Below are 27,399 nucleotides of genomic sequence, written 5' to 3'. Positions count from 1 at the left end.
CCTGTGCTTCCACCCCTCCCCACTCTGATTCTTTTCCTCCTGCTGGTGAGCTGGGGTTGGGGGAGTGCTTGGGTCCCGCCGGGTCACGGCTCTGTATCTTACTCCCTTCATGAGATGCTGAGTTCTCGCAGATGTAGTTGTAGCCTGGCTGTTGTACTATATCTTCTGGTCTCTCTTTTAGGAATAGTTGCATTTGCTGTATTTTCAAAAATATATATGGTTTTGGGAGATTTCCACCGCCCTACTCATGCCACCATCTTGAGCACCACCCTCAATGTTCTTTAATCCCCAGGTATGTTTTTATCATTAAAAGAAGATATAGTACATATAAAAGTATAAAAGTAATTCTTAAGTTCTAGTTTCATTTTAATTATATAATGTAGCCTTGACAATTTAAAATAGAAAAATATAGATTGAGAGAAAATTAGGGAAAATATTCCCTAGTAATATGCAAATATAACACTAAATTCCAAATAACTGATAGGAAAAAAAAAGTGTAAAAAACCTTTTGTTGAGGCTTAATAAAGCTCTCCGGAGAGCCAGGATGGGCTCCTTCGCTCTGTAGGAATTCTGGGTCATTTCTAATCGTGCTCCCCAGTTGAGAGCATCCTCTTGAGAATTGTCACCTGGAGACTGGTGAAAAAGTGGTCTGATGCTATGCTCCAATTCACACAACATGTGCAATCTGAAGATAGATAGAGCCTATGTTAAATTGTTATCATATTCAGATTTATTAATCTCATATAAAAAGGATGTACTTAAAATCAGCCATGAAGAATCTAAAATGTGAAGTTTTCTTTGGAGGAACTTTAACCAATGTATAGTCTCGGTATTTAAAAAGTAACATCTCCATCTTTTCAAATTGGATATAAACACCAATTTATGTTGATTTAAATATTTAGTGCTTTGCTATGATGCCCAAATTGTTATGAATTAAATTGGAGAAGGGCATATAAAACTAAATTCAAGTGTACAGCATGGAGAATATAGCCAATGACTCTGTAACATCTGCCTATGTAGACAGATAGTAACTGCACTAGTTGAGGTGAGGATTTAATAATAGTACGTAACTGTTGAACCACTGTGTCATGTACTTAAAACCAATATAAGATTGTATATCAGCTATACTTCAAAAAAAAATACCTAAATTCAAGTCTGTGACATGGAAACTTTATAACATAAAGATAAAAGGAAATATGGATTATAAATCAACATAAATATTTGCATATATTGCTGATGCTATAGTCAAAGCACCTGACATAACAGATGCCACTAAAAAAATTGTGAATCAATCCAGTTTTAATTTTTTTCTAAGAATAATGAAACACTAACAATAAATTCACATTAGCTTTTTTCCCATGTGTAATATAGTCAGTGTCTATGACTCAGTGTTGAAGGATGCAACTGAGTACCTAGAGTCTGGTTTCATTAAGTGGTTACCCAAAGGGATGATACAAATAACAGTAAATTATTCTAACTAAAAAATTTTTTTGCTTATTTTTTAAATTTATTACACTTAAATATTATTTTCTTCAAGTGAATTAACAGACTTAAAATGTTTTCCATCATTTTCTTCCTTACATCTAAAAGCTAATATTCCTTTCTAGTAATGTAATGCATACACTTTGGGCGCTGAAGTGAAAGGAGTAATATCAAATGCATTTTCACATGAGAAGAAAAGGAAACGAACAAGTACTGAGCACCAAGGTGCCAGGCACAGACAGTTATGTCTAGATCACTTAGGTTGGTTATAGAGAAAATACACTATGACATTAGAACAGGACAAATGAAAGATATTTTTTTGCTATTTTTTAGAAAGTTTCATAGTTGTCTTTCCAATGAAAAGGATGCATGTTAGAATATTAAAAAAAAAAAACTACAGGGTGATTGTGAGGATAAAAGAATGAAGGAGCCATTTTGTACAGAAATACATGATACTAACCAAGCATACTATCAGTTATTTACTAAACAAAAAATTTCAACCTGTCAGATGACAATTATAGATCAGAAATATAAAAATGGAAACCCCAGGATACCTCACAATATATTCATAGCCTCGTTGGTAAGAGCCTCTTTCAAAGCTTGCAGCTGAAAGAGGTACGATTTGTTCTGCTCTCACTAGTTTCAGTGTGTCATAAAAAACTGTGACATCTCTTTTTTTGACTGATAATAATAGTTGTCCCAGTCTGACACTCCACGTTGTAGATTTTCCATCTGAAAAACAAATGAGGAGTCAAGGAATGCCATGGGGTCCAAGAACAAGCTTTATTTCATTTGGTAAAATGGTTCTTCTACTGAACAGATGGTTTCATTCTACTTTGAATAACTAAACAAAGAAATCATAAAACATGCTGAGAGATAAATTACGAATGTTGCTTATCTACTTAAGTCTGAACATTCATAGCATTAATATTGCTTATATTTTAAGAAGTTAATTTTACCTGCTGCCAAATAGTTTTCTACCAAATCCCACTGTGACAATTTCCAAGCTGCTTCCACTCTGTATGTGTTTAATTCATCTGTCCATTCAGACCTAATAAAATAAACTCATATGAACTAAACATTTCTTTATTTAAATTGTAGCATTCAGAGATTTTTTTTCCCATTGGTTTACTCAATTTACTGTATTTGTATCATATTATATTTTGTACTTAGATATAAAATAATAATCTCTACCTAAAACAACCCTCCAAATTTTAGTTTTTCCATTCCCCCAAAACATTTCTTCAATATTTACTCCTGGGAGGGTCATTTAAAAATGCCAGTTCAAATTAAATTGTACCATATATTAGAGTAGAATTAATGGCTTAGATAACTATAAAATACAGTTATAAGATTAGCTGTGTGCTTAACTCGAACAAAGGTCAAGGAGGAAAAAGTGCCAAACTGAACATATATGCATTCAGAGTAAGTAGTTCTAATATTGAGATTCTGAACTAAATTTAAGAAAACATTTCACTAACCTGTGGAATATAAGAACAAAGGAAAAACTGAAGGAACAAAACAGCAGCAGAATCACAGAACCCAAGAATGGACTAACAGGTACCAAAGGGAAAGGGACTGGGGAGGATGGGTGGGTAGGGAGGGATAAGGTGGGGGGAGAAGTAGGGGGGTATTAAGATTAGCATGCATGGGGGGGTAGGAGAAAAGGGAGGGCTGTACAACACAGAGAAGGCAAGTAGTGATTCTACAACATTTTGCTATGCTGATGGACAGTGACTGTAAAGGGGTTTATAGGGGGGACCTGGTATAGGGGAGAGCCTAGTAAACATAAAAAAAGGGCAGTTCTGTGTGGTAACCTCCAATGAGTTCTACACAAGAGTATAAAGGGCATATAAAAGTGTAGGCAAAGGGTCTGTTTGTGTTTATACAGAGGATCAAAGCCTAATTGGGCTACCCCGAAAATGAACTAAGATACGATATGAAAAAGAACTTCCAACATCTGCACTCTCTGGAAGACTCATGCCAGAAGATGATCATCAAAAAACCCCAACAAAGATCCATGCACTGCTACAGCTGTAGATGCACTCATCCCACCAGCTCCTGGACTTGCCATGGGAATGAGGAAGGAGATATCTAAGCTGGCCTGTGCATACAGTAAAACAACAAATTTGACTGGATCTATACTGTTGGAACTCAACCAAGAATTAGGAGAAGTGCAAATTGTAGCGCTCCAAAATCTTACAACTACAGACTATTTACTGTTAAAAGAACATATGGCATGTGAACAGTCCCCAGGAATGGGTTGTTTTAATTTGTCTGATTTCTCTCAGACTGTTCAAGTTCAGTTGGACAATATCCACCATATCATAGATAAGTTTTCATAAATGCCTAAGGTGCCTAACTGGTTTTCTTGGTTTCACTGGAGATGGCTGGTAATTACAGGTATGCTTTGGTTATGTAACTATACTCTATTATGTTAATGTGTGTGCGCAATTTAAGTAGTAGCTTAAAACCTATACATGCTGAAGTTACTCGACAAGAAGATATGTCAAAGAAATAATCAATCTTCCCAGTTTTCTTCCGCCTGCTACTTCTATAGCTTTTCTTCTTCTTCCTTCCTAATTACAACCCTTAAATAGAATTCGTGCCATGTATCAAATTTACCGAGTATCATAATTCTTCCAAGTGGTAAAGATACCTCAAGACAAATGCTGGGCATAGAAGCTACAGGGCATAAATATGCAAAGAAATAAAAAGCTAACCATTTCAAACAATAAGGCTTCTCTCTCACTTACCAACTTTACATTTCTCTGTATGGCCCCGGAAGATGACTGGTTAGCCAGAGACGGGTAAGATTCCTCAAGGGAGGAACAACCTAAGACAGGCACAGTCGCAGGGGGGTCATCAGGTGAGAAATTGGGGATCAACAGAGGTGAGGCTTAGAACCTCACCCCCCCCTGTTCTGAGAGAAATCTTCTGCATATGTGGATGTTTTATTGCCCTTGTCTAGCTTGGATTAACACATAGTCTACAGGCACACACCTGATCATCTACATTTGCTCTCTTACAACACTAAACTATGTTTCCTACCTTTATCTTGTATCTACCTACCACTTCAGCATTTTATTAAAAATAATAATAATAAAGAGAGAAATGTGGTATCCACATATAAATCAAGTATAAAAATCAAATGAGTATTCATATTTGAACTGACAGATTATAGTTCATAATGCATGAGCAAAACCGAAGGTTTCTGTGATGGCTGCCCTTGTACTGTTCACCATGTAAGAACTTATTCACTATGTAAGAATTTGTTCTCCATTTAAGAACTTGTTTATTATGCCTCAGAAGATTGGAGACTGACGAAAATTAGGCTTGGGGTGAATTAATGATTGTGCATTGAGCATTGACTCCCCTATACAGAATTTTATTGTTGTTAATAACCATTTGATCAATAAATATGAGAAATGCCCTCACAAAAAAAAAAAAAAAGAAAAGAAAACATAGGAGCTGGTGGGGTATGGTGGGGCAGTTGGGGGTGCAAAGGACACTCAACAATAAGGGCATAAGAAAGTTACAAATGATGTTGTCAATGGCATGACAAAGGACACAAAATTAGCTACCTAAAATATATGCTTATTCTTAAACTATTTTTAGTTACTCTAAAATTTGGGTTTGTAAAACCGTATGATATAGGTAATCATTTTTCTTCTAAGTATTCTACTTATGTGACACTAAGATGACTAGTGATATTTTGGAACATGACTGCATAGAGGAAGCTAGATTTTCCTCATGTTTCCTCTTTATTAATCATATAAAATCATATAATTTGAGTACCTGTTATATGCTAAACTCTGAGCTAGACACATTTTTTGATTTAATCATATAATAACAATGAAAGCAACACATATCTTCATACTATAAATAAGATAACAGACTCAGAAAGGCTGGAATTAATGCCCTTAAAAGTCCTCCTGTTCCTTCTGTAGTAAAAACACAAAGAAAATGTAACAAATGACTTATTTAAGAAAAACTGAGCAGCATAAATACTGAATATGCTCTCATTTCTAAATATGCGTATCACCAAAAACAATTTAGAACAAGGCTAAAAGAAATGCAAGAAAGATGTAATTGTCAAATGTCCAATTTTAAGTAACTTTATAAGCTTATCACCAGATGCCAAAATACATAAAAATTTTAGGACAGAAATCTGAGAATTAGCAGGATCTGCTATCCAGAGGGGAGTACCAAATGGCAATGAGGATCAGGCTGAGACTTTATCCCCATAAATGGATACATTAAAAAGAATGATTGTGTAGATCAAGTACAGTCAGTAGGAGAAATACTTGTTTAAATGCAAATATTCTCCCCAAAGAAAACACATCCCCTCAATGACCACTTGTTCCAATACAACACAGTATTCTTCACTGAATATTGGCACTTGCCTTTTCACAGCCCAAAGCTGTGGATCAGAGGCTCTATGTATCCCAGATCCAAAGAGGAGACAAAGGTAGTCTAACTGTCCAGCATACTTCATAAGAAAATTGACACACAGCCTTCAGCTATAACAAACTTGCCCAAGTTCCTACAATCCCTTTATTCGTAATGCCTCTTAACTAACCTGAAGAAACATCTCTAAACATATAACCATTCTTTCCTGCTTCTGTAGTTTCTTCCATCATTTCATAAATTCTACTACTGTGAAAACCATCTGATTAATAGTGAGCTTCTCTCTCCTCAGATATTGTAGAATGGTGGTCTTTATAAATCACAGTTTGGAATTTATAGAAACTTTACTCAGAAAAGCTGTTTTCAGAGTGACCTAACTAAAAATAGTGCACTGTGTACTCTTTGGTTAACTAAGATCCCTTCCCTTCTACCAGAGCTCACTGCCCAGAAAAGTTAATGGGGTCAGGTAAATAAGGAATAAGGCTTTTAGCTCTCAGAGCAATGCAGCACGAAACTCCAGTTATTTTCCCAAACAGAAGAACTGTGTGGCCTTAATCTTTGCTACACATAAGTACTATTTTTTGTTATCATTTGGTTTGTTATAAAAAAAACATTTTCTTTAGGAAAGAAAGGTTAATTTCATTTCTTCAATCCTTAGAGGAAAACCTACCCACACAGTCTAGAATGCTATTCCATATATCAGTCACTAAGTTTCCCACTTCCAACATAGAAAATAACTGATCTTGATAATGTGGACAGGGCTTAGATACCCTTTGCAAGTGCCTATATGAGCCTCACCAGTAGCTGGTAAGCTCTGGAAGGTACCTGTCATAAAGCAAATCTAATTCAAGGTTGACTCTTTGGATAGAAGATAAGCTGTTAAGTGCTAGATTGACTTGTGAGAATATAGAAAAAAAATTGGGGTCAGAGGGAGCTCATCTCCAATGCCATGAAAACATAGAAAAGATTTCATTACTTTAGGAAATACTGTCAACCTAATTCACTAATTAAAAATTTCTCATTCAGATTCCATAACAAAAGAAAATAATTCTTTTCAGAAAATATTACCTGTTAGCATGCACTCCATTCACCTGAGTGATTACAGTAGACAGCTGACCAAGGCCTAACATGGACTTCACTACACCATGATAATGAATGATCTAGAAATTTAAAAATATTTAAAATAGCAATTGTCACTTCAAATATATGTTGAGAAAGGAAAACAGTTTAACTGATACTCATGAAAAAATGCTATTTACCTCATTGATCCTACCCTTCTTAGTTTAGTAACTGACTTGCTTGATCTAATGGCTGAGCCCCTAACAATATCCTAAACACATCTGAATATTTAAAAAAAACGGAGGTTGCATTTACTGTTTTTTCCACTTATTATTTGGTCTAATTTTTGGTTCAAATCAAATATAAAAGTAATAACTAATCTTTAATATTATGTTTAAAGATTACTTATTATTATTTCTCACATAAAAATTACAACTCAGAAGTCACAATTTTGTTAACATTGACTGGACTTTAGCAACTAAAAAGTTAAATAGGATTATGCAATATTCTTTAAAGTTGAAAACAAGACTGTGAAAAATAAAGACCCTATACATCAAGTTTCTGAGTAAATGAACATTCAAATATGATAAAAAGCAATACCCCAAGATTAGAGAATTTAAGTCAAAATTATAAATCAAGGACTCTAAATTCCTTTCCTGTCCCAATAAATATGAGATATTTTAACATCCCTGCCCCCTTTAATGACTGTAACTCAATGATACTAAGGGACCATTTCAGAGATACACAGACGGTGGTAGGGGGCATATGAAATCTGGAAGTATCTAGGCTGTTAACAATCATTATTATTATTAAACACTGAAGCATGTGTTTTAATAGCAAACTACAATTATAAAATTATAGAGTAACTGAACACAGTTAAATATAAATATATCCCATAAAAAATCTCTTTCATTAGGGGGATTTCTAAAGTCATAGAAATTTGGCATTGAAAGGGATTTTTAAGATTATTCAAGTCTCTTATTTTTTATCAGTCAGGAAACTCAAGCTCAGAGATGGTTAAATATTTTCCAGACATACACTGGTAGAGATAGTATTGAAACTAAAGTTTCAAGAGTTCCTAGTTCAGGACTCTTTCCATGCTACCTTTATTATCCTACCTGGTCTGGTTCTAGCTGTATAGCCCTGTCGTAACAGGCAGTGGCATCCCTCAGTAAGCCAATGCTTTCGTGTTCGAGGATTTGTTCTTTGAGAGATGGTTCTGCCTTTCGAATTGCGCTCACTCCAGCCACTCCATCTGGTTCATGCATAGCAGCATACAATTTCTTTGTTCAACCATTAAAAAACAACCAAATGAGGGAAAAAAAACAGCTAGAAATAAAACTATAAAACCACCAGTTTAAGTGAAAAGCATATGAGAATTTTCCTCAAAGCAACAAGAAATAATTGTTTCAATCAGACTCATGGTAAAATTACAACTGATTCCCAGGCATTCTATCTCAACACTAATTCCAGTTAAATACAAGTCTACATTAGTAACTGCTATTGATAACCAGAATAAGAGGGAGCCTCAAGGTCCTGAAATCTCTTTAAATCAAACTTATAATAAATTCTGTTGGATATAGTTTACAAATTTTTATTGTATTTTAAAAGTTAAAAAAATTAAACAAGCATTTTAATATGTCAATATTGAGTGCCTTCAAGAAACTCAAGACATCAAATCTGAATTTGAAGGAGATATTGAGGCTGAAGATAAATATACGGAAAAATTAACACAAAGATATTATTATTGTTATTTATATTTCTGACAAACATTTAATTCTAAGCAGTATGTCTTTTTCACATTTGCACACTGTACTGCACTCTAAAATGTACAAGCCAGACAGCACTAGCTCAGGAGAGTTTAACCTCCCTGGGTAACCTAATCTAAACCCAGAGATACTCTTTAAATGTAGGAAAAGGATGGCATGATTTAGGAAATGAATAAAGAGAAAGAAGAAAAGAGAGCCAGGGAAAAAGACTAGAATGCTTCTATATTTCCAGACAAGAAGTAGCAAATGAAACAAAGAAGAGAAACCAGAGTAGTATAAAGAAACTTAGAGAATGTGGTATCCCAGAAGCCATGGGAAATAAATGCCTTAATAATGAAGGAGTGGTCAAATGATTCTATGAGGTTAAGAAAATGAGGTTTGGGAAACCTTACACTTTCGGCAAGACGGAGGACACTGATTTTCTTAGAAAGAGTAGCAGTAGTGGAATGAAGAAGTTTTGTTAGAATGTTCAAAGAATGAATAGGAAATAAGTGAATATAGGGAAGATAGATAATTCTTTAAAAAACTAGCTGTGAAAAGAAACAGAGAGATGGGACTTATTTGAAGGAAAATGTAAGGTCAAGGGAATTATAAATAAGACAGGACATACCAGATCATGTCTGTATATTCTATATATTCTGGTTGAGAAAGAAAAATTGAGGATAGTAGAGTGAGCAGGAATATTTGAAGGAGTGAAATCCTTGAGAACAAGAACACAAGAAATGTTGAATTCTGACAGGAAGGGATCCTTCCTTAGGAAGAGCAGAAGCAAAGAAAAAGAACATGGCATTGAAGCTGGTGTATTTTCAGATTTGATAGACGTTTGGGTTCTATTTTCCTAATGATGAAACAAGATCATCAATTGAGACTGAGTGAGGTGGAAGCAGAGAAATGAAGAGAAGGTAAGAAACAGTCATCTTGAAGGGTAGGACAGTAGGCTTACTATAGAAACAGAAGGACTGAAGGTAGTGTTAAAGAGTACTGCCGATGTCTGAGACTATAAACTTCAAGTGAAAGCAGTTTAAAATCCAATGTACGATTTTTCTCTAGCAATGTTCAGCTGCTTTTTAAATGCAGACACTGGGAAGGCATATGGGTGAGATTACCCAGGGATGGAGTTTTACAGTGAGTACCACACAGAGGGAGAAAGACAAGGGAGTTGAACATCTTTCTAAGGGAATGGTTCTAACAATGAACAACAGACTCAGGGCTAATATTCATCCAAAGACTACACACTGCTAATTTTTCTTTCCTCCCACCATACTTTGCTTTCTACCTGGAAAAAGCCCACCAATTTTGGCCTCTTATTTAATCCCATTACATGAGCCCCACCAGCCCTTCCTTTCTATTTTTCCTTACAGAGTCATAATATCATCATTAAACCATTAGTTTGCCAGCACTGTCACTCCTGATTCCTGTTATAACCAGTACATCCCCCTATTCACCCACCCCAAATTCAGAACCACATTTCTCATGAGAACAGCAATGGCCTGTTTGTCTTGAATCACAGCTCTTACAAATCCTTTCTCTACAACTGCCATAGGCATTTAGCTAAAATGCCATTCTGACCATAACACTGTGTCAAATCCTCAAAGAATTTTGGGCAGCTTAAAAGGTCTTCTATGATTTATCTTTCTTTTGCTCAAATCTCTATCTTTTTTCTGCCATTCTAAAGCTGACACTTAACTCTTTAGCATATACCACATTCGTTCCCAACTCCATAGGGATGCCTCTGCTCGAAATGCCTTCTTTTATCTTTCATTCATTCTTCAAGACCCAGCTTAGACATCCTCTCCAGGAAACCCTTACTGTCCCTTGTTCACCATCATCTCCCACCCCATTCTGCATAGAGGATGAGTTTAGTGTCCTTCCTCAGGGTACACCTACATAGTTATTCTTAAAATATTACACCAAATTGAGGTTTATCTTTCCCCACTATTCTGGAAGCTTCTAAAGTGTTTATAAATATCTAATGCCTAGCACAGCAAATAAAACATTCAATAAAAAGCTCAATTCAATGAACGATATAAACATAGAAGACTGGCAATTTTAAACACCATTACTAAGTTCTCAATATTAATTTCAAACCTGTAAAAATCCAAGATGTTCTTGAATATTTTGCTTCTTTTCTGTAATAAAGGATTCAAAGTGCATTACCGCTCGAGTGTATGCTTTGGAGCGAAAGGAAGCTACTGCCAGAGTATCTTGAGGTATGAGATCTAGAAAACGAGTTACACTCTGATGGTCTTCATAATGCACAGTAGATACTAGAGTATAAAAAGATAATTGCATAGAAACTTATAAGATGAAATTTTAAAAGTACACATTTAAAATTCAATTTATTTATTTAAAATTCAAAGTATTTCACTAAATAAACTTAAATGCATTAGGGTATCATATTTAGAATGACTATCAACAGGATGATTGCTCAGAGGATTCTTGCTCCAACTCCACCATTATCACCTACTTTACCTTGAAAAGTCATCTAATTTATTTGAGCTTCTGTTTCCTCATCTACAGAAGGAAATATTACTGTCTATCCTGCTTTCTTACAAAATTGTGAGAATTAACTGTAAATCTGTATTAAATGTTGAGAAGATATAAAGATGATACAAAGATGAATCACTATTGTTAACTACAAAAACACTGATACAGAGTGTAGCTATTAGGAAAAAGGCAGAATTATGAAAATAGCCTTCTTTCTAAGTATAAAGTTTAGGATTCTTTGTTAGCAATCTATTTTTTCCTCTGTTTCCAAATATACAATGTGAACTATCATAATGGAAATTGAAAGTTTAAGAGCCTTTGAAATAAAATCACAAATACTTTCGGGTAATTTTTATCAAGGGAATTAAAAAAAGACATGAATTATAAAGTTTTAAATGAGGGCAGTAGTTTATAAATTTTTATTTAAAACATACATTTTAATAATGATTCATAGCAGCTTACAGAAAACAGGAAATAGAAATAAATCTCAAAATTTAAGTAATCAAGACACTAAATTTAAAAGATATTATATTTAAAATAAGTCCCTTACTTCCATTAAATTATGAGAAATGTTAAAGGTACTGAACTTTGAACGATCACAAATGCTATGCTTAAAAGCTAGAATTTTCATTGCAATTTTCGTAGAAATGGTGATAGAGTTCATCTTTGGTTTATAGTACTATTTTCACATGCAGAAACAGGAACAAACATTTAATTGTTAAACAATAGAAGATATATCAGCCATATTCCTGAGAAAAACATTCATCCAAATACATATATCCAAGTCCAAAAATTTTCTAAAAATAACAACCTGAGGGGAGGAGCCAAGATGGTGGCATGAGTAGGACAGTGGGAATCTCCTCCCAAAAACATATATATTTTCGAAAATAACAACAAATACAACTATCCCTAAAAGAGAGACCAGAAGACACAGGACAATAGCCAGACTACATCCACACCTGCAAGAACCCAGCGCCTGGTGAAAGGGGTAAGATACAAGCCACAGCCCGGCGGGAGTAGAGGAGTCGGAGAGGGGAGGGAGAGGGAGCCCAGGACTGCGAAACACCCAGCCCCAGCCATCCGCACCAGAGCGCAGACACACAGTGCATGCATGGGGTGCTGGAAACTAGGGAAGCAGGACAGTAAGACCTGTGAGTGGGTCCTGCAGCCAGCGCCTCTGGGACAAAGAAAAGTGAGTGCTTTTTGAAAGTCTTAAAGGGACAGGGACCCCACAACTGGACGGAAGCATCCCAGGCCACAGTCCAGCAGCTGGAAATTCCAGGGAATTCCGGGCGCACTAATCCCCTGGGCAACAGCTCTGACACCCCTCAAGGAGGTAAACAGCCAAAAAGCCCCCCGTCCATTACCCCTCCGGGGCCCTGCCACAGCAGAGCAGCGGCCTGAGGCTGGCCACACCCACAGCGAGGGAGCTTCCTCCATACAGGCCGGGCAAGATACAGAGACACAGTATACACACAATTGCCCCAAACAAGCCACTAGGGGTCGCAGTTGTACCAGTAAAGAAAGACCAGGAGCAACTGCAAAAAGTGTTGCCTCTCCCAGCTGACAGACGAGTCAATAGCATACCACTGCACCTATCAACATGAAAAGGCAAAAAAATTTGATCCAGACAAGACTAACCCAGACAGCTACGACATCCGCTACATCTTCCCCTGACAACGAACCTGGGGAGATAGATTTAACCAATCTTCCTGAAAGAAATATGCAAGAACTAAGGAAGGACAATACAGAAATAAAACAATCTCTGGAAGGACTTCAAAGCAGAATGGACGAGATGCAAGAGACCATTAATGGACTAGAAAACAGAAAACAGGAATGAAGAGAAGCTGATGCAGAGAGAGATAAAAGGATCTCCAAGAATGAAAGAATATTAACAGAACCGTGTGAACAATAGAAACGGAACAATATCCGCATTATAGGGGTACCAGAAGAAGAAGAGAGAGAAAAAGGGATAGAAAGTGTCTTTGAAGAAATAATTGCTGAAAACTTCCCCAAACTAGGGGAGGAAATGGCCTCTCAGACCACAGAGGTACACAGAACTCCCATGACAAGGGATCCAAGGAGGGCAACACAAAGACACATAATAATTAAAATGGCAAAGATCAAAGACAAGGACAGAGTATTAAAGGCAGCCAGATATTTAAAAAAAGGTCACCTACAAAGGAAAATCCATTAGGCTATCATCAGACTTCTCAACAGAAACCTTACAGACCAGAAGAGAACGGCATGATATACTTAATGCAATGAAACAGAAGGGCCTTGAACCAAGAATACTGTATCCAGCATGATTATCATTTAAATATGAAGGAGGGATTAAACAATTCCCAGATAAGCAAAAGATGAGGGAATTTGCCTCCCACAAACAACCTCTAAAGGGCATCTTACAGGGACTGCCCTAGATGGGAGCACTCCTAAAAAGAGCACAGAACAAACACCCAACATATGAAGAATGGAGGAGGAGGAATAAGAAGGGAGAGAAATAAAGAATCATCAGACCATGTTTATAATAGCTCAATAAGCGAGTTAAATTACACAGTAAGATAGTAAAGAAGCTAACCTTGAAACTTTGGTAACCACAAATTTAAAACCTGCAATGGCAATAAGTACATACCTTTCAATAATCACCCTAAATGTAAATGGACTGAATGCACCAATCAAAAGACACAGAGTAATACAATGGATGAAAAAGCAAGACCCATCCATATGCTGCTTACATGAGACTCACCTCAAACCCAAAGACATGCACAGACTTCAAGTCAAGGGATGGAAAAAGATATTTCATGCAAACAACAGAGAGAAAAAAGTAGGTGTTGCAATATTAGTATCAGACAAAATAGACTTCAAAATAAAGAAAGTAACAAAAGGTAAAGAAGGACATTACATAATGATAAAGGCTCAGTCCAACAAGAGGATATAACCATTATAAATATATATGCACACAATACAGGAGCGCCAACATATGTGAAACAAATACTAATAGAACTAAAGGAGGAAATAGAATGCAATGCATTCATTTTCAGAGACTTCAACACACCACTCACTCCAAAGGACAGATACACCAGACAGAAAGTAAGTAAGGACACAGAGGCACTGAACAACACACTACAACAGATGGACCTAATAGACATCTATAGAACTCTACATCCAAAAGCAACAGGATACACATTCTTCTCAAGTGCACATGGAACATTCTCCAGAATAGACCACATACTAGGCCACAAAAAGAGCTTCAGTAAATTCCAAAAGATTGAAATCCTACCAACCAACTTTTCAGACCTCAAAGGCATAAAACTAGAAATAAATTGTACAAAGAAAGCAAAAAGGCTCACAAACACATGGAGGCTTAACAACACGCTCCTAAATAATCAATGGATCAATGACCAAATTAAAATGGAGATCCAGCAATATATGGAAACAAATGACAACAACAACACAAAGCCGCAACTTCTGTGGGATGCAGCAAAAGCAGTCTTAAGAAGAAAGTATATAGCAATCCAGGCATATTTAAAGAGGGAAGAACAATCCCAAATGAATGGTCTAATGTCATAATTATCGAAATTGGAAAAAGAAGAACAAATGAGGCCTAAGGTCAGCAGAAGGAGGGACATAATAAAGATCAGAGAAGAAATAACTAAAATTGAGAAGAATAAAACAATAGCAAAAATCAATGAAACCAAGAGCTGGTTCTTCGACAAAATAAACAAAATAAATAAGCCTCTAGCCAGACTTATTAAGAGGAAAAGAGTCAACACACATCAACAAAATCAGAAACGAGAAAGGAAAAATCACGACGGACCCCACAGAAATACAAAGAATTATTAGAGAGTACTATGAAAACCTATATGCTAACAAGCTGGGAAACCTAGGAGAAATGGACAACTTCCAAGAAAAATACAACCTTCCAAGACTGACCCAGAAAGAAACAGAAAATCTAAACAGACCAATTACCAGCAACGAAATTAAAGCGGTAATCAAAAAACTACCAAAGAACAAAACCCCCGGGCCAGATGGATTTACCTTGGAATTTTATCAGACATACAGGGAAGACATAATACCCATTCTCCTTCAAGTTTTCCAAAAAATAGAAGAGGAGGGAATACTCCCAAACTCATTCTATGAAGCCAATATCACCCTAATACCAAAACCAGGCAAAGACCCCACCAAAAAAGGAAACTACAGACCAATATCCCTGATGAACGTAGATGCAAAAATACTCAACAAAATATTAGCAAACCGAACTCAAAAATACATCAAAAGGATCGTACACCATGAACAAGTGGGATTCATCCCAGGGATACAAGGATGGTACAACATTCGAAAATCCATCAACATCATCCACCACATCAACAAAAAGAAAGACAAAAACCACATGATCATCTCCACAGATGCTGAAAAACCATTCGACAAAATTCAACATCCATTCATGATAAAAACTCTCGACAAAATGGGTATGGAAGGCAAGTACCTAAACATAATAAAGGCTATATATGATAAACCCACGGCCAACACTATACTGAACAGCGAGAAGCTGAAAGCTTTTCCTCTGAGATCGGGAACAAGACAGGGATGCCCACTCTCCCCGTTCAACATAGAACTGGAGGTCCTAGCCACAGCAATTAAACAAAACAAAGAAATACAAGGAATCCAGGTCGGTAAAGAAGAAGTTAAACTGTCACTATTTGCAGATGACATGATAGTGTATATAAAAAACCCTGAAGACTTCACTCCAAAACTACTAGACCTAATATCGGAATTCAGCAAAGTTGCAGGATACAAAATTAACACACAGAAATCTGTGGCTTTCCTATACACTAACAATAAATTAATAGAAAGAGATATCAGGAAGACAATTCCATTCACAATAGCATCAAAAAGAATAAAATATCTAGGAATAAACCTAACCAAGGAAGTGAAAGACCTATACCCTGAAAACTATAAGACACTCTTAAGAGAAATTAAAGAGGTCACTAACAAATGGAAACTCATCCCATGCTCGTGGCTAGGAAGAATTAATATCATCAAAATGGCCATCCTGCCCAAAGCAATCTACAGATTCAATGCAATCCCTACCAAACTACCAACAGCGTTCTTCAATGAACTGGAACAAACAGTTCAAAAATTCATATGGAAACACGAAAGACCCTGAATAGCTAAAGCAATCCTGAGAAGGAAGAATAAAGTGGGGGGGGTGATCTCACCCCCCAAATTCAGGCTCTACTACAAAGCCACAGTAATCAAGACAATTTAGTACTAACACAAGAACAGAGCCACAGACCAATGGAACAGAATAGAGACTCCAAACATTAACCCAAACATATATGGTCAACTAATATTCGATAAAGAGGCCATGGACATACAATGGGGAAATGACGGTCTCTTCAACAGATGGTGTTGGCAAAACTGGACAGCTACATGTAAGAGAATGAAACTGGATCACTGTCTAACCCCATACACAAAAGTAAATTCGAAATGGATCAAAGACTTGAATGTAACTCATGAAACCATAAAACTCTTAGAAAAAAACATAGGCAAAAATCTCTCAGACATAAACATGAGTGACCTCTTCTTGAACATATCTCCCGGGCAAGGGAAACAAAAGCAAAAATGAACAAATGGGACTATATCAAGCTGAAAAGCTTCTGTACAGCAAAGGACACCATCAAAAGAACAAAAAGGTATCCTACAGTATGGGAGAATATATTCATAAATGACAGATCCGACAAATGGTTGACATCCAAAATATATAAAAGCGCACACACCTCAACAAACAAAAAGCAAATAATCCAATTAAAAAATGGGCAGAGGAGTTGAATAGACAGTTCTCTAAAGAAGAAATTCAGATGGCCAACAGACACATGAAAAGATGCTTCACATCGCTTGTCATCAGAGAAATGCAAATTAAAACCACAATGAGATATCATCTCACACCAGTAAGGATGGCTACCATCCAAAAGACAAACAACAACAAATGTTGGTGTGGTTGTGGAGAAAGGGGAACCCTCCTACACTGCTGCTGGAAATGTAAATTAGTTCAACCATTGTGGAAAGCAGTATGGAGGTTCCTCAAAAAGCTCAAAATAGAAATACCATTTGACCCAGGAATTCCACTTCTAGGAATTTACCCTAAGAATGCAGCACTCCAGTTTGAAAAAGACAGATGCACCCCTATGTTTATCGCTGCACTATTTACAATAGCCAAGATATGGAAGCAACGTAAATGTCCATCAGTAGATGAATGGATAAAGAAGATGTGGTATATATACACAATGGAATATTACTCAGTTGTAAGAAAAAAACAGATCCTACCATTTGCAACAACATGGATGGAGCTAGAGGGTATTATGCTCAGTGAAATAAGCCAAGCGGAGAAAGACAAATATCAAATGATTTCACTCATCTGTGGAGTATAAGAACAAATGAAAACTGAAGGAACAAAACAGCAGCAGAAGCACAGAACCCAAGAATGGACTAACAGTTACCAAAGGGAAAGGGACTGGGGAGGACAGGTGGGAAGGGAGGGATAAGGGCGGGAAAAAAGGGGGCATTACGATTAATATGTATAGTGTGGGGGGGGCACGGGGAGGGCTGGGCAACACAGAGAAGACAAGTAATGATTTTACAGCATCTTACTATGTTGATGGACAGTGATTGTGAACAGGTATGTAGGGGGGACTTGGTGAAGGGGGGGAGCCTAGTGAACATAATGTCCTTCATGTAATTGTAGATTAATGATACCAAAAGAAAATTTAAAAAAAAAACAAAAAAAAACCCCTGAGATTCAAGATGGCGGCATGAGAGGTGAGACAGAGAACTCCTCAAAAAACCACATATAATAAGAAAATATAGTTAATACAACTAATCCTAAAAGAGCAACAAGAAAGAAGGCTGCACCAGACTGCTTACACCTGGAGAACAGAGCAGACCTCACAAAACATGGCAATGTACCAAAGTCTTGATCTGGCGGAACTCAAGGCCTTCCCCCAACCCAGCTCACCAGCAGGAGGAGGAGAAATGAAGCGGGGAGGGGGTGGCAGCCTAGGACTGCTGAATGCCCAGCCCTGGAGATGTGCTTTGGGGGCACAAACCTACATAGCATGGTGCTCAGGAGATCAGTGGGGTTGGAAAGCTAAGACAGGTGGAATACTTGGAGAGACTGAGATTCCAGCTGTTTGTGGAGGACAGGGATCCACCTCTGGCCACTCTGGGACAAAGAAAAGGCGGGCAGTCTGAGAGGCTTCCTAGCAGCAAGAGGGCTGCTGAAGGGGCGGGGTTTGCACAGAGCTTGCTGCATGGGAAAAGGGATATGGGACAAGGTTGTCTGGGCGCACTCTGCCCAGCAGGTTGGGAACTTTCAGGAGCAACAGGCACTCCATCCCCATGGCTGGCTACTCAGCTCCGAGGACACCCATTGTGATACGCAGCCTGCTGTGCATTCCTCCTGGGGTGCTGGCACCGGCTCTCCCAAACTGGCAGTCCCTACCCTGGCGTCAGGCCAGTGAGAGGGAGGCCCCGCCTATGGTAGCTACAGAAGCAAAGTGCAGAGGCTTAAAACTGTGTGCTCAGCCCACTGGTTCTGACAGTGGAGACAGGAGCCAGGAATCAGGAAACACCTCTTTCTACCTCCCAGGCACCTGCACCACTCCCCTGCAACCCCCGAAATCACTCCAGGGGCTGAGCGGCTCCAGAGACTAGAGCTTCTGGGCACTAGAGGGCGCCAGATACAAATATGAAACAACAAAGGAACCTGCTTCAAACAAAAATTTCAGAAACACCAGAAAAAGAGCCAAATGAAGTTGAATTCATCAATCTTCCAGAAAAAGAGTTCAAAATAAAAATCATAAACATACTCATACAGGTACAGAAAAATATTCAAGAACTCAGGGACAAATTTAGGTCAGATTCAATCATTAAGAAATTCCATATCTAGGGGGGTATTAAGATTAGCATGCATGTGGGGGTAGGAGAAAAGGGAGGGCTGTACAACACAGAGAAGGCAAGTAGTGATTCTACAACATTTTGCTATGCTGATGGACAGTGACTGTAAAGGGGTTTATAGGGGGGAACTGGTATAGGGGAGAGCCTAGTAAACATAATATTCGTCATGTAAGTGTAGATTAGTGATACCAAAAAAAAAAAAGGGGTAGTTCCTGTGTGGTAACTTCCAATGAGTTCTACACAAGAGTATAAAGGGCATATAAAAGTGTAGGCAGAGGAGGGGCGGAAGATGGCGGCGTGAGTAGAGCAGCGGAAATCTCCTCCCAAAACAACATATATCTATGAAAATATAACAAAGACAACCCTTCCTAGAATAAAGACCAGAGGACACAGGACAATATCCAGACCACATCCGCACCTGAGAGAACCCAGCGCCTCGCGAAGGGGGTAAGATACAAGCCCCGGCCCCGCGGGAGCCGAGCGCCCCTCCCCCCAGCTCCCGGCGGGAGAAGAGCAGGCAGAGCGGGAGGGAGACGGAGCCCAGGGATGCCGAACACCCAGCCCCAGCCATCCGGGCCAGAGTGCAGGGCCCTCGATACTGGGAAAACAGGGCAGCAAGAACAGTGAGCAGGCACTGGAGGCTGGGCCACAGAGGACATACGAAAAGCGCGCGACCATTTTTTTTTTTTTGCTTTTTTGCTGCTTTGTTTTGGCGAGCGTTTTTTGGAAGTCTTAAAGGGACAGGTACCCCAATACTAGGGAAACAGGGCAGAAAGACCGGTGAGCAGAGGCCTGAGGCTGGCACCGGAGAATAAAGAAAAACGAACGACCACCTTTTTTTTTTAATTAAAAAAATTTTTTTTTTTAATTAAAAAAATTTTTTTTCTTCTTTTTTTTTGTGGTCGTTGTTTTGTTTTGGCGGGTGCCTTTTGGAAGTCTTAAAGGGGCAGGGCGGGTCACTTAATCCAGAGGTAGGGAATCCGGGATCTCTGTGCACCCTAACCCCTGGGCTGCAGGGAGCAGGGAGGCCCCTTACGGAGATAAATAGCCTCCCAGCAGCTCCTGCTCCAACGCGACTCCACCATTTTGGAGTAGCTGCCCGAGCCAGGCCACGCCCACAGCAACAGCGGAGATTAACTCCATAGCAGCCGGGCAGGAAGCAGAAACCCTATCTGCGCGCAGCTGCGCAGCACAAGCCACTAGAGGCCGCTGTTCTCCCAGGAGAGGAGGGCCACAAACCAACAAGAAAGGAAGTCCTTCCAGTCGTCCCAGTTCTGCAGACTATTCCTATCACCATGAAAAGGCAAAGCTACAGGCAGACAAAGATCATAGAGACAACACCAGAGAAGGAAACAGACCTAACCAGTCTTCCTGACAAAGAATTCAAAATAAGAATCATAAACATGCTGACAGAGATGCAGAGAAATACGCAAGAAAAATGGGATGAAGTCCGGAAAGAGATCACAGATGCCAGAAAGGAGATCGCAGAAATGAAACAAACTCTGGAAGGGTTTATAAGCAGAATGGATAGAATGCAAGAGGCCATTGATGGAATTGAAATCAGAGAACAGGAACGCATAGAAGCTGACATAGAGAGAGACAAAAGGATCTCCAGGAATGAAACAATATTAAGAGAACTGTGTGACCAATCTAAAAGGAACAATATCCGTATTATAGGGGTCCCAGAAGAAGAAGAGAGAGGCAAAGAGATGGAAAGTATCTTAGAAGAAATAATTGCTGAAAACTTCCCCACACTGGGGGAGGAAGTAATCGAACAGACCACGGAAATACACAGAACTCCCAACAGAAAGGATCCAAGAAGGGCAACACCAAGACACATAATAATTAAAATGGCAAAGATCAAGGACAAGGAAAGAGTGTTAAAGGCAGCTAGAGAGAAAAAGGTCACCTATAAAGGGAAACCCATCAGGCTAACGTCAGATTTCTCAACAGAAACCCTACAGGCCAGAAGAGAATGGCATGAGATATTTAATACAATGAAACAGAAGGGCCTTGAACCAAGGATACTGTATCCAGCACGACTATCATTCAAATATGACGGTGGGATTAAACAATTCCCAGACAAACAAAAGCTGAGGGAATTTGCTTTCCACAAACCACCTCTACAGAACATCTTACATGGACTGCTCTAGATGGGAGCACTCCTAGAAGGAGCACAGCACAAAACACCCAACATATGAAGAATCGAGGAGGAGGAACAAGAAGGGAGAGAAGAAAAGAATCTCCAGACAGTGTATATAACAGCTCAATAAGCGAGCTAAGTTAGGCAGTAAGATACTAAAGAGGCTAACCTTGAACCTTTGGTAACCACGAATTTAAAGCCTGCAATGGCAATAAGTACATATCTTTCAGTAGTCACCCTAAATGTTAATGGGTTGAATGCACCAATCAAAAGACACAGAGTAACAGAATGGATAAAAAAGCAAGACCCATCTATATGCTGCTTACAAGAAACTCACCTCAAACCCAAAGACATGTACAGACTAAAAGTCAAGGGATGGAAAAACATATTTGAAGCAAACAACAGTGAGAAGAAAGCAGGGGTTGCAGTACTAATATCAGACAAAATAGACTTCAAAACAAAGAAAGTAACAAGAGATAAAGAAGGACACTACATAATGATAAAGGGCTCAGTCAAACAAGAGGATATAACCATTCTAAATATATATGCACCCAACACAGGAGCACCAGCATATGTGAAACAAATACTAACAGAACTAAAGGGGGATATAGACTGCAATGCATTCATTCTAGGAGACTTCAACACACCACTCACCCCAAAGGATAGAACCACTGGGCAGAAAATAAGTAAGGACACGGAAGCACTGAACAACACAGTAGAGCAGATGGACCTAATAGACATCTATAGAACTCTACATCCAAAAGCAGCGGGATATACATTCTTCTCAAGTGCACATGGAACATTCTCCAGAATAGACCACATACTAGGCCACAAAAAGAGCCTCAGAAAATTCCAAAAGATTGAAATCCTACCAACCAACTTTTCAGACCACAAAGGCATAAAACTAGAAATAAACTGTACAAAGAAAGCAAAGAGGCTCACAAACACATGGAGGCTTAACAACACGCTCCTAAATAATCAATGGATCAATGACCAAATCAAAATGGAGATCCAGCAATATATGGAAACAAATGACAACAACAACACTAAGAACCAACTTCTGTGGGACACAGCAAAAGCAGTCTTAAGAGGAAACTATATAGCAATCCAAGCATATTTAAAAAAGGAAGAGCAATCCCAAATGAATGGTCTAATGTCACAATTATCGAAATTGGAAAAAGAACAACAGATGAGGCCTAAGGTCAGCAGAAGGAGGGACATAATAAAGATCAGAGAAGAAATAAATAAAATTGAGACAAATAAAACAATAGCAAAAATCAATGAAACCAAGAGCTGGTTCTTCGAGAAAATAAACAAAATAGATAAGCCTCTAGCCAGACTTATTAAGAAGAAAAGAGAGTCAACTCAAATCAACAGTATCAGAAACGAGAAAGGAAAAATCACGACGGACCCCACGGAAATGCAAAGAATTATTGGAGAATACTATGAAAACCTATATGCTAACAAGCTGGGAAACCTAGGAGAAATGGACAACTTCCTAGAAAAATATAACCTTCCAAGATTGACCCAGGAAGAAACAGAAAATCTAAACAGACCAATTACCAGCAACGAAATTGAAGAGGTAATCAAAAAACTACCAAAGAACAAAACCCCCGGGCCAGATGGATTTACCTCGGAATTTTATCAGACATACAGGGAAGACATAATACCCATTCTCTTTAAAGTCTTCCAAAAAATAGAGGAGGAGGGGATACTCCCAAACTCATTCAATGAAGCTAACATCACCCTAATACCAAAACCAGGGAAAGACCCCACCAAAAAAGAAAACTACAGACCAATATCCCTGATGAACGTAGATGCAAAAATACTCAACAAAATATTAGCAAACCGAATTCAAAAATACATCAAAAGGATCATACACTATGACCAAGTGGGATTCATTCCAGGGATGCAAGGATGGTACAACATTCGAAAGTCCATCAACATCATCCACCACATCAACAAAAAGAAAGACAAAAACCACATGATCATCTCCATAGATGCTGAAAAAGCATTTGACAAAGTTGAACATCCATTCATGTTAAAAACTCTCAGCAAAATGGGAATAGAGGGCAAGTACCTCAACATAATAAAGGCCATCTATGATAAACCCACAGCCAACATTATATTGAACAGCGAGAAGCTGAAAGCATTTCCTCTGAGATCGGGAACTAGACAGGGATGCCCAGTCTCCCCACTGTTATTTAACATAGTACTGGAGGTCCTAGCCACGGCAATCAGACAAAATAAAGAAATACAAGGAATCCATATTGGTAAAGAAGAAGTTAAACTGTCACTATTTGCAGATGACATGATACTGTACATAAAAAACCCTAAAGACTCCACCCCAAAACTACTAGAACTGATATCGGAATACAGCAAAGTTGCAGGATACAAAATCAACACACAGAAATCTGTGGCTTTCCTATATACTAACAATGAACCAACAGAAAGAGAAATCAGGAAAACAACGCCATTCACAATTGCATCAAAAAAAATAAAATACCTAGGAATAAACCTAACCAAAGAAGTGAAAGACTTATACTCTGAAAACTACAAGTCACTCTTAAGAGAAATTAAAGGGGACACTAACAGATGGAAACTCATCCCATGCTCGTGGCTAGGAAGAATTAATATCGTCAAAATGGCCATCCTGCCCAAAGCAATATACAGATTTGATGCAATCCCTATGAAACTACCAGCAACATTCTTCAATGAACTGGAACAAATAATTCAAAAATTCATATGGAAACACAAAAGACCCCGAATAGCCAAAGCAATCCTGAGAAAGAAGAATAAAGTAGGGGGGATCTCACTCCCCAACTTCAAGCTCTACTATAAAGCCATAGTAATCAAGACAATTTGGTACTGGCCCAAGAGCAGAGCCACAGACCAATGGAACAGACTAGAGAATCCAGACATTAACCCAGACATATATGGTCAATTAATATTTGATAAAGGAGCCATGGACATACAATGGCGAAATGACAGTCTCTTCAACAGGTGGTGCTGGCAAAACTGGACAGCTACATGTAGGAAAATGAAACTGGACCATTGTCTAACCCCATATACAAAAGTAAACTCAAAATAGATCAAAGACCTGAATGTAAGCCATGAAACCATTAAACTCTTGGAAGAAAACATAGGCAAAAACCTCTTAGACATAAACATGAGTGACCTCTTCTTGAACATATCTCCCCGGGCAAGGAAAACAACAGCAAAAATGAACAAGTGGGACTATATTAAGCTGAAAAGCTTCTGTACAGCAAAAGACACCATCAATAGAACAAGAAGGATCCCTACAGTATGGGAGAATATATTTGAAAATGACACATCCGATAAAGGCTTGACGTCCAGAATATATAAGGAGCTCACCCACCTCAACAAACAAAAAACAAATAACCCAATTAAAAAATGGGCAGAGGAACTGAACAGACAGTTCTCCAAAAAAGAAATACAGATGGCCAACAGACACATGAAAAAATGCTCCACATCGCTAATTATCAGAGAAATGCAAATTAAAACTACAATGAGGTATCACCTCACACCAGTAAGGATGGCTGCCATCCAAAAGACAAACAACAACAAATGTTGGCGAGGCTGTGGAGAAAGGGGAACCCTCCTACACTGCTGGTGGGAATGTAAATTAGTTCAACCATTGTGGAAAGCAGTATGGAGGTACATCAAAATGCTCAAAACAGACTTACCATTTGACCCAGGAATTCCACTCCTAGGAATTTACCCTAAGAACGCAGCAATCAAGTTTGAGAAAGACAGATGCACCCCTATGTTTATTGCAGCACTATTTACAATAGCCAAGAATTGGAAGCAACCTAAATGTCCATCAATAGATGAATGGATAAAGAAGATGTGGTACATATACACAATGGAATACTACTCAGCTATAAGAAAAGGGCAAATCCAATCATTTGCAGCAACATGGATGGAGCTGGAGGGTATTATGCTCAGTGAAACAAGCCAAGCGGAGAAAGAGAAATACCAAATGATTTCACTTATCTGTGGAATATAAGAACAAAGGAAAAACTGAAGGAACAAAACAGCAGCAGAATCACAGAACTCAAGAATGGACTAACAGGTACCAAAGGGAAAGGGACTGGGGAGGATGGGTGGGTAGGGAGGGATAAGGGGGGGAGAAGTAGGGGGGTATTAAGATTAACATGCATGGGGGGGTAGGAGAAAAGGGAGGGCTGTACAACACAGAGAAGGCAAGTAGTGATTCTACAACATTTTGCTATGCTGATGGACAGTGACTGTAAAGGGGTTTATAGGGGAGACCTGGTATAGGGGAGAGCCTAGTAAACATAATATTCGTCATGTAAGTGTAGATTAGTGATAGCAAAAAAAAAAAAAAAAGGGCAGTTCCTGTGTGGTAACCTCCAACGAGTTCTACACAAGGGTATAAAGGGCATATAAAAGTGTAGGCAAAGGGTCTGTTTGTGTTTATACAGAGGATCAAAGCCTAATTGTGCTACCCCGAAAATGAACTAAGATACGATATGAAAAAGAACTTCCAACATCAGCACTCTCTGGAAGACTCATGCCAGAAGATGATCATCAAAAAACTCCAACAAAGATCCACGCACTGCTACAGCTGTAGATGCACTCATCCCACCAGTTCCTGGACTTGCCATGGGAATGAGAAAGGAGATATCTAAGCTGGCCTGTGCATACAGTAAAACAACAAATTTGACTGGATCTATAGTGTTGGAACTCAACCAAGAATTTGGAGAAGTGCAAATTGTAGCGCTCCAAACTCTTACAACTACAGACTATTTACTGTTAAAAGAACATATGGCATGTGAACAGTCCCCAGGAATGGGTTGTTTGAATTTGTCTGATTTCTCTCAGACTGTTCAAGTTCAGTTGGACAATATCCACCATATCATAGGTAAGTTTTCACAAATGCCTAAGGTGCCTAACTGGTTTTCTTGGTTTCACTGCAGATGGCTGATAATTACAGATATGCTTTGGTTATGTAACTATACTCCTATTATGTTAATGTGTGTGCGCAATTTAAGTAGTAGCTTAAAACCTATATATGCTGAAGTTACTCTACAAGAAGATTTGTCAAAGAAATAATCAATCTTCCCATGTTTTCTTCCGCCTGCTACTTCTATAGCTTTTCTTCTTCCTTCCTAATTACAACCCTTAAATAGAATTCGTGCCTCATATCAAATTTACCGAGTATCATAATTCTTCCAAGTGGTAAAGATACCTCAAGACAAATGCTGGGCATAGAAGCCACAGGGCATAAATATGCAAAGAAGTAAAAAGCTAACTTTTTCAAACAATAAGGCTTCTCTCTCACTTACCAACTTCACATTTCCCTGTATGGCCCCGGAAGATGACTGGTTAGCCAGAGACGGGTAAGATTCCTCAAGGGAGGAACAACCTAAGACAGGCACAGTCGCAGGGGGGTCATCAGGTGAGAAATTGGGGATCAACAGAGGTGAGGCTTAGAACCTCACCCCCCCGTTCTGAGAGAAATCTTCTGCATACGTGGATGTTTTATTGCCCTGGTCTAGCTTGGATTAACACATAGTCTACAGGCACACACCTGATCATCTACATTTGCTCTCTTACAACACTAAACTATGTTTTCTACCTTTATCTTGTATCTACCTACCACTTCAGCATTTTATTAAAAATAATAATAATAAAGAGAGAAATGTGGTATCCACATATAAATCAAGTATAAAAACCAAATGAGTATTCATATTTGAAGTGACTGTTTAGAGTTCATAATGCATGAGCAAAACCGAAAGTTTCTGTGATGACTGCCCTTGTACTGTTCACTATGTAACTTATTCATTATGTAAGAATTTGTTCTACATGTAAAAACTTGTTTGTTATGCCTCAGAAGATTGGAGACTGACAAAAATTAGGCTTGGGGTGGAATAATGATTGTGCATGATTGTGCATTGAGCATTGACTCCCCTATACAGAATTTTATTGTCGTTAACAACCATTTGATCAATAAATATGAGAGATGCCCTCACAAAAAAAAAAAAAAAAAAAAAAAAAAGAAGGATAGACTTCCAATGGTAAAATAAATTAGTAACCGGGATGTAA

The 27,399-nt window shown here is 38.4% G+C and overlaps 1 protein-coding gene across 3 annotated transcripts in view; it reads right to left on the bottom strand.

Annotated features, from left to right (window-relative positions):
• The window catches only part of ATR (ATR serine/threonine kinase), a 142,396-nt gene that overhangs the window by 34,676 nt on the left and 80,321 nt on the right, over nucleotides 1–27,399 (bottom strand). For all 3 annotated transcript variants that reach the window (XM_036877351.2, XM_036877350.2, XM_036877354.2), the window contains 6 exons: nucleotides 10,809–10,987; nucleotides 8,070–8,234; nucleotides 6,961–7,052; nucleotides 2,442–2,533; nucleotides 2,037–2,214; nucleotides 506–685 (listed from right to left, as the gene is read on the bottom strand). In XM_036877351.2, coding sequence (XP_036733246.2) covers nucleotides 506–685; nucleotides 2,037–2,214; nucleotides 2,442–2,533; nucleotides 6,961–7,052; nucleotides 8,070–8,234; nucleotides 10,809–10,987 — 886 coding nt within the window. The remainder of the gene's footprint in view (nucleotides 1–505; nucleotides 686–2,036; nucleotides 2,215–2,441; nucleotides 2,534–6,960; nucleotides 7,053–8,069; nucleotides 8,235–10,808; nucleotides 10,988–27,399) is intronic.

Source organism: Manis pentadactyla, chromosome 1, assembly GCF_030020395.1.
Source record: "Manis pentadactyla isolate mManPen7 chromosome 1, mManPen7.hap1, whole genome shotgun sequence".
NCBI classification, from domain to species: Eukaryota; Metazoa; Chordata; class Mammalia; order Pholidota; family Manidae; genus Manis; species Manis pentadactyla.
The sequence above is the reverse complement of the archived record's forward strand: the minus strand, read 5'-3'. Positions and strand labels throughout refer to the sequence as shown.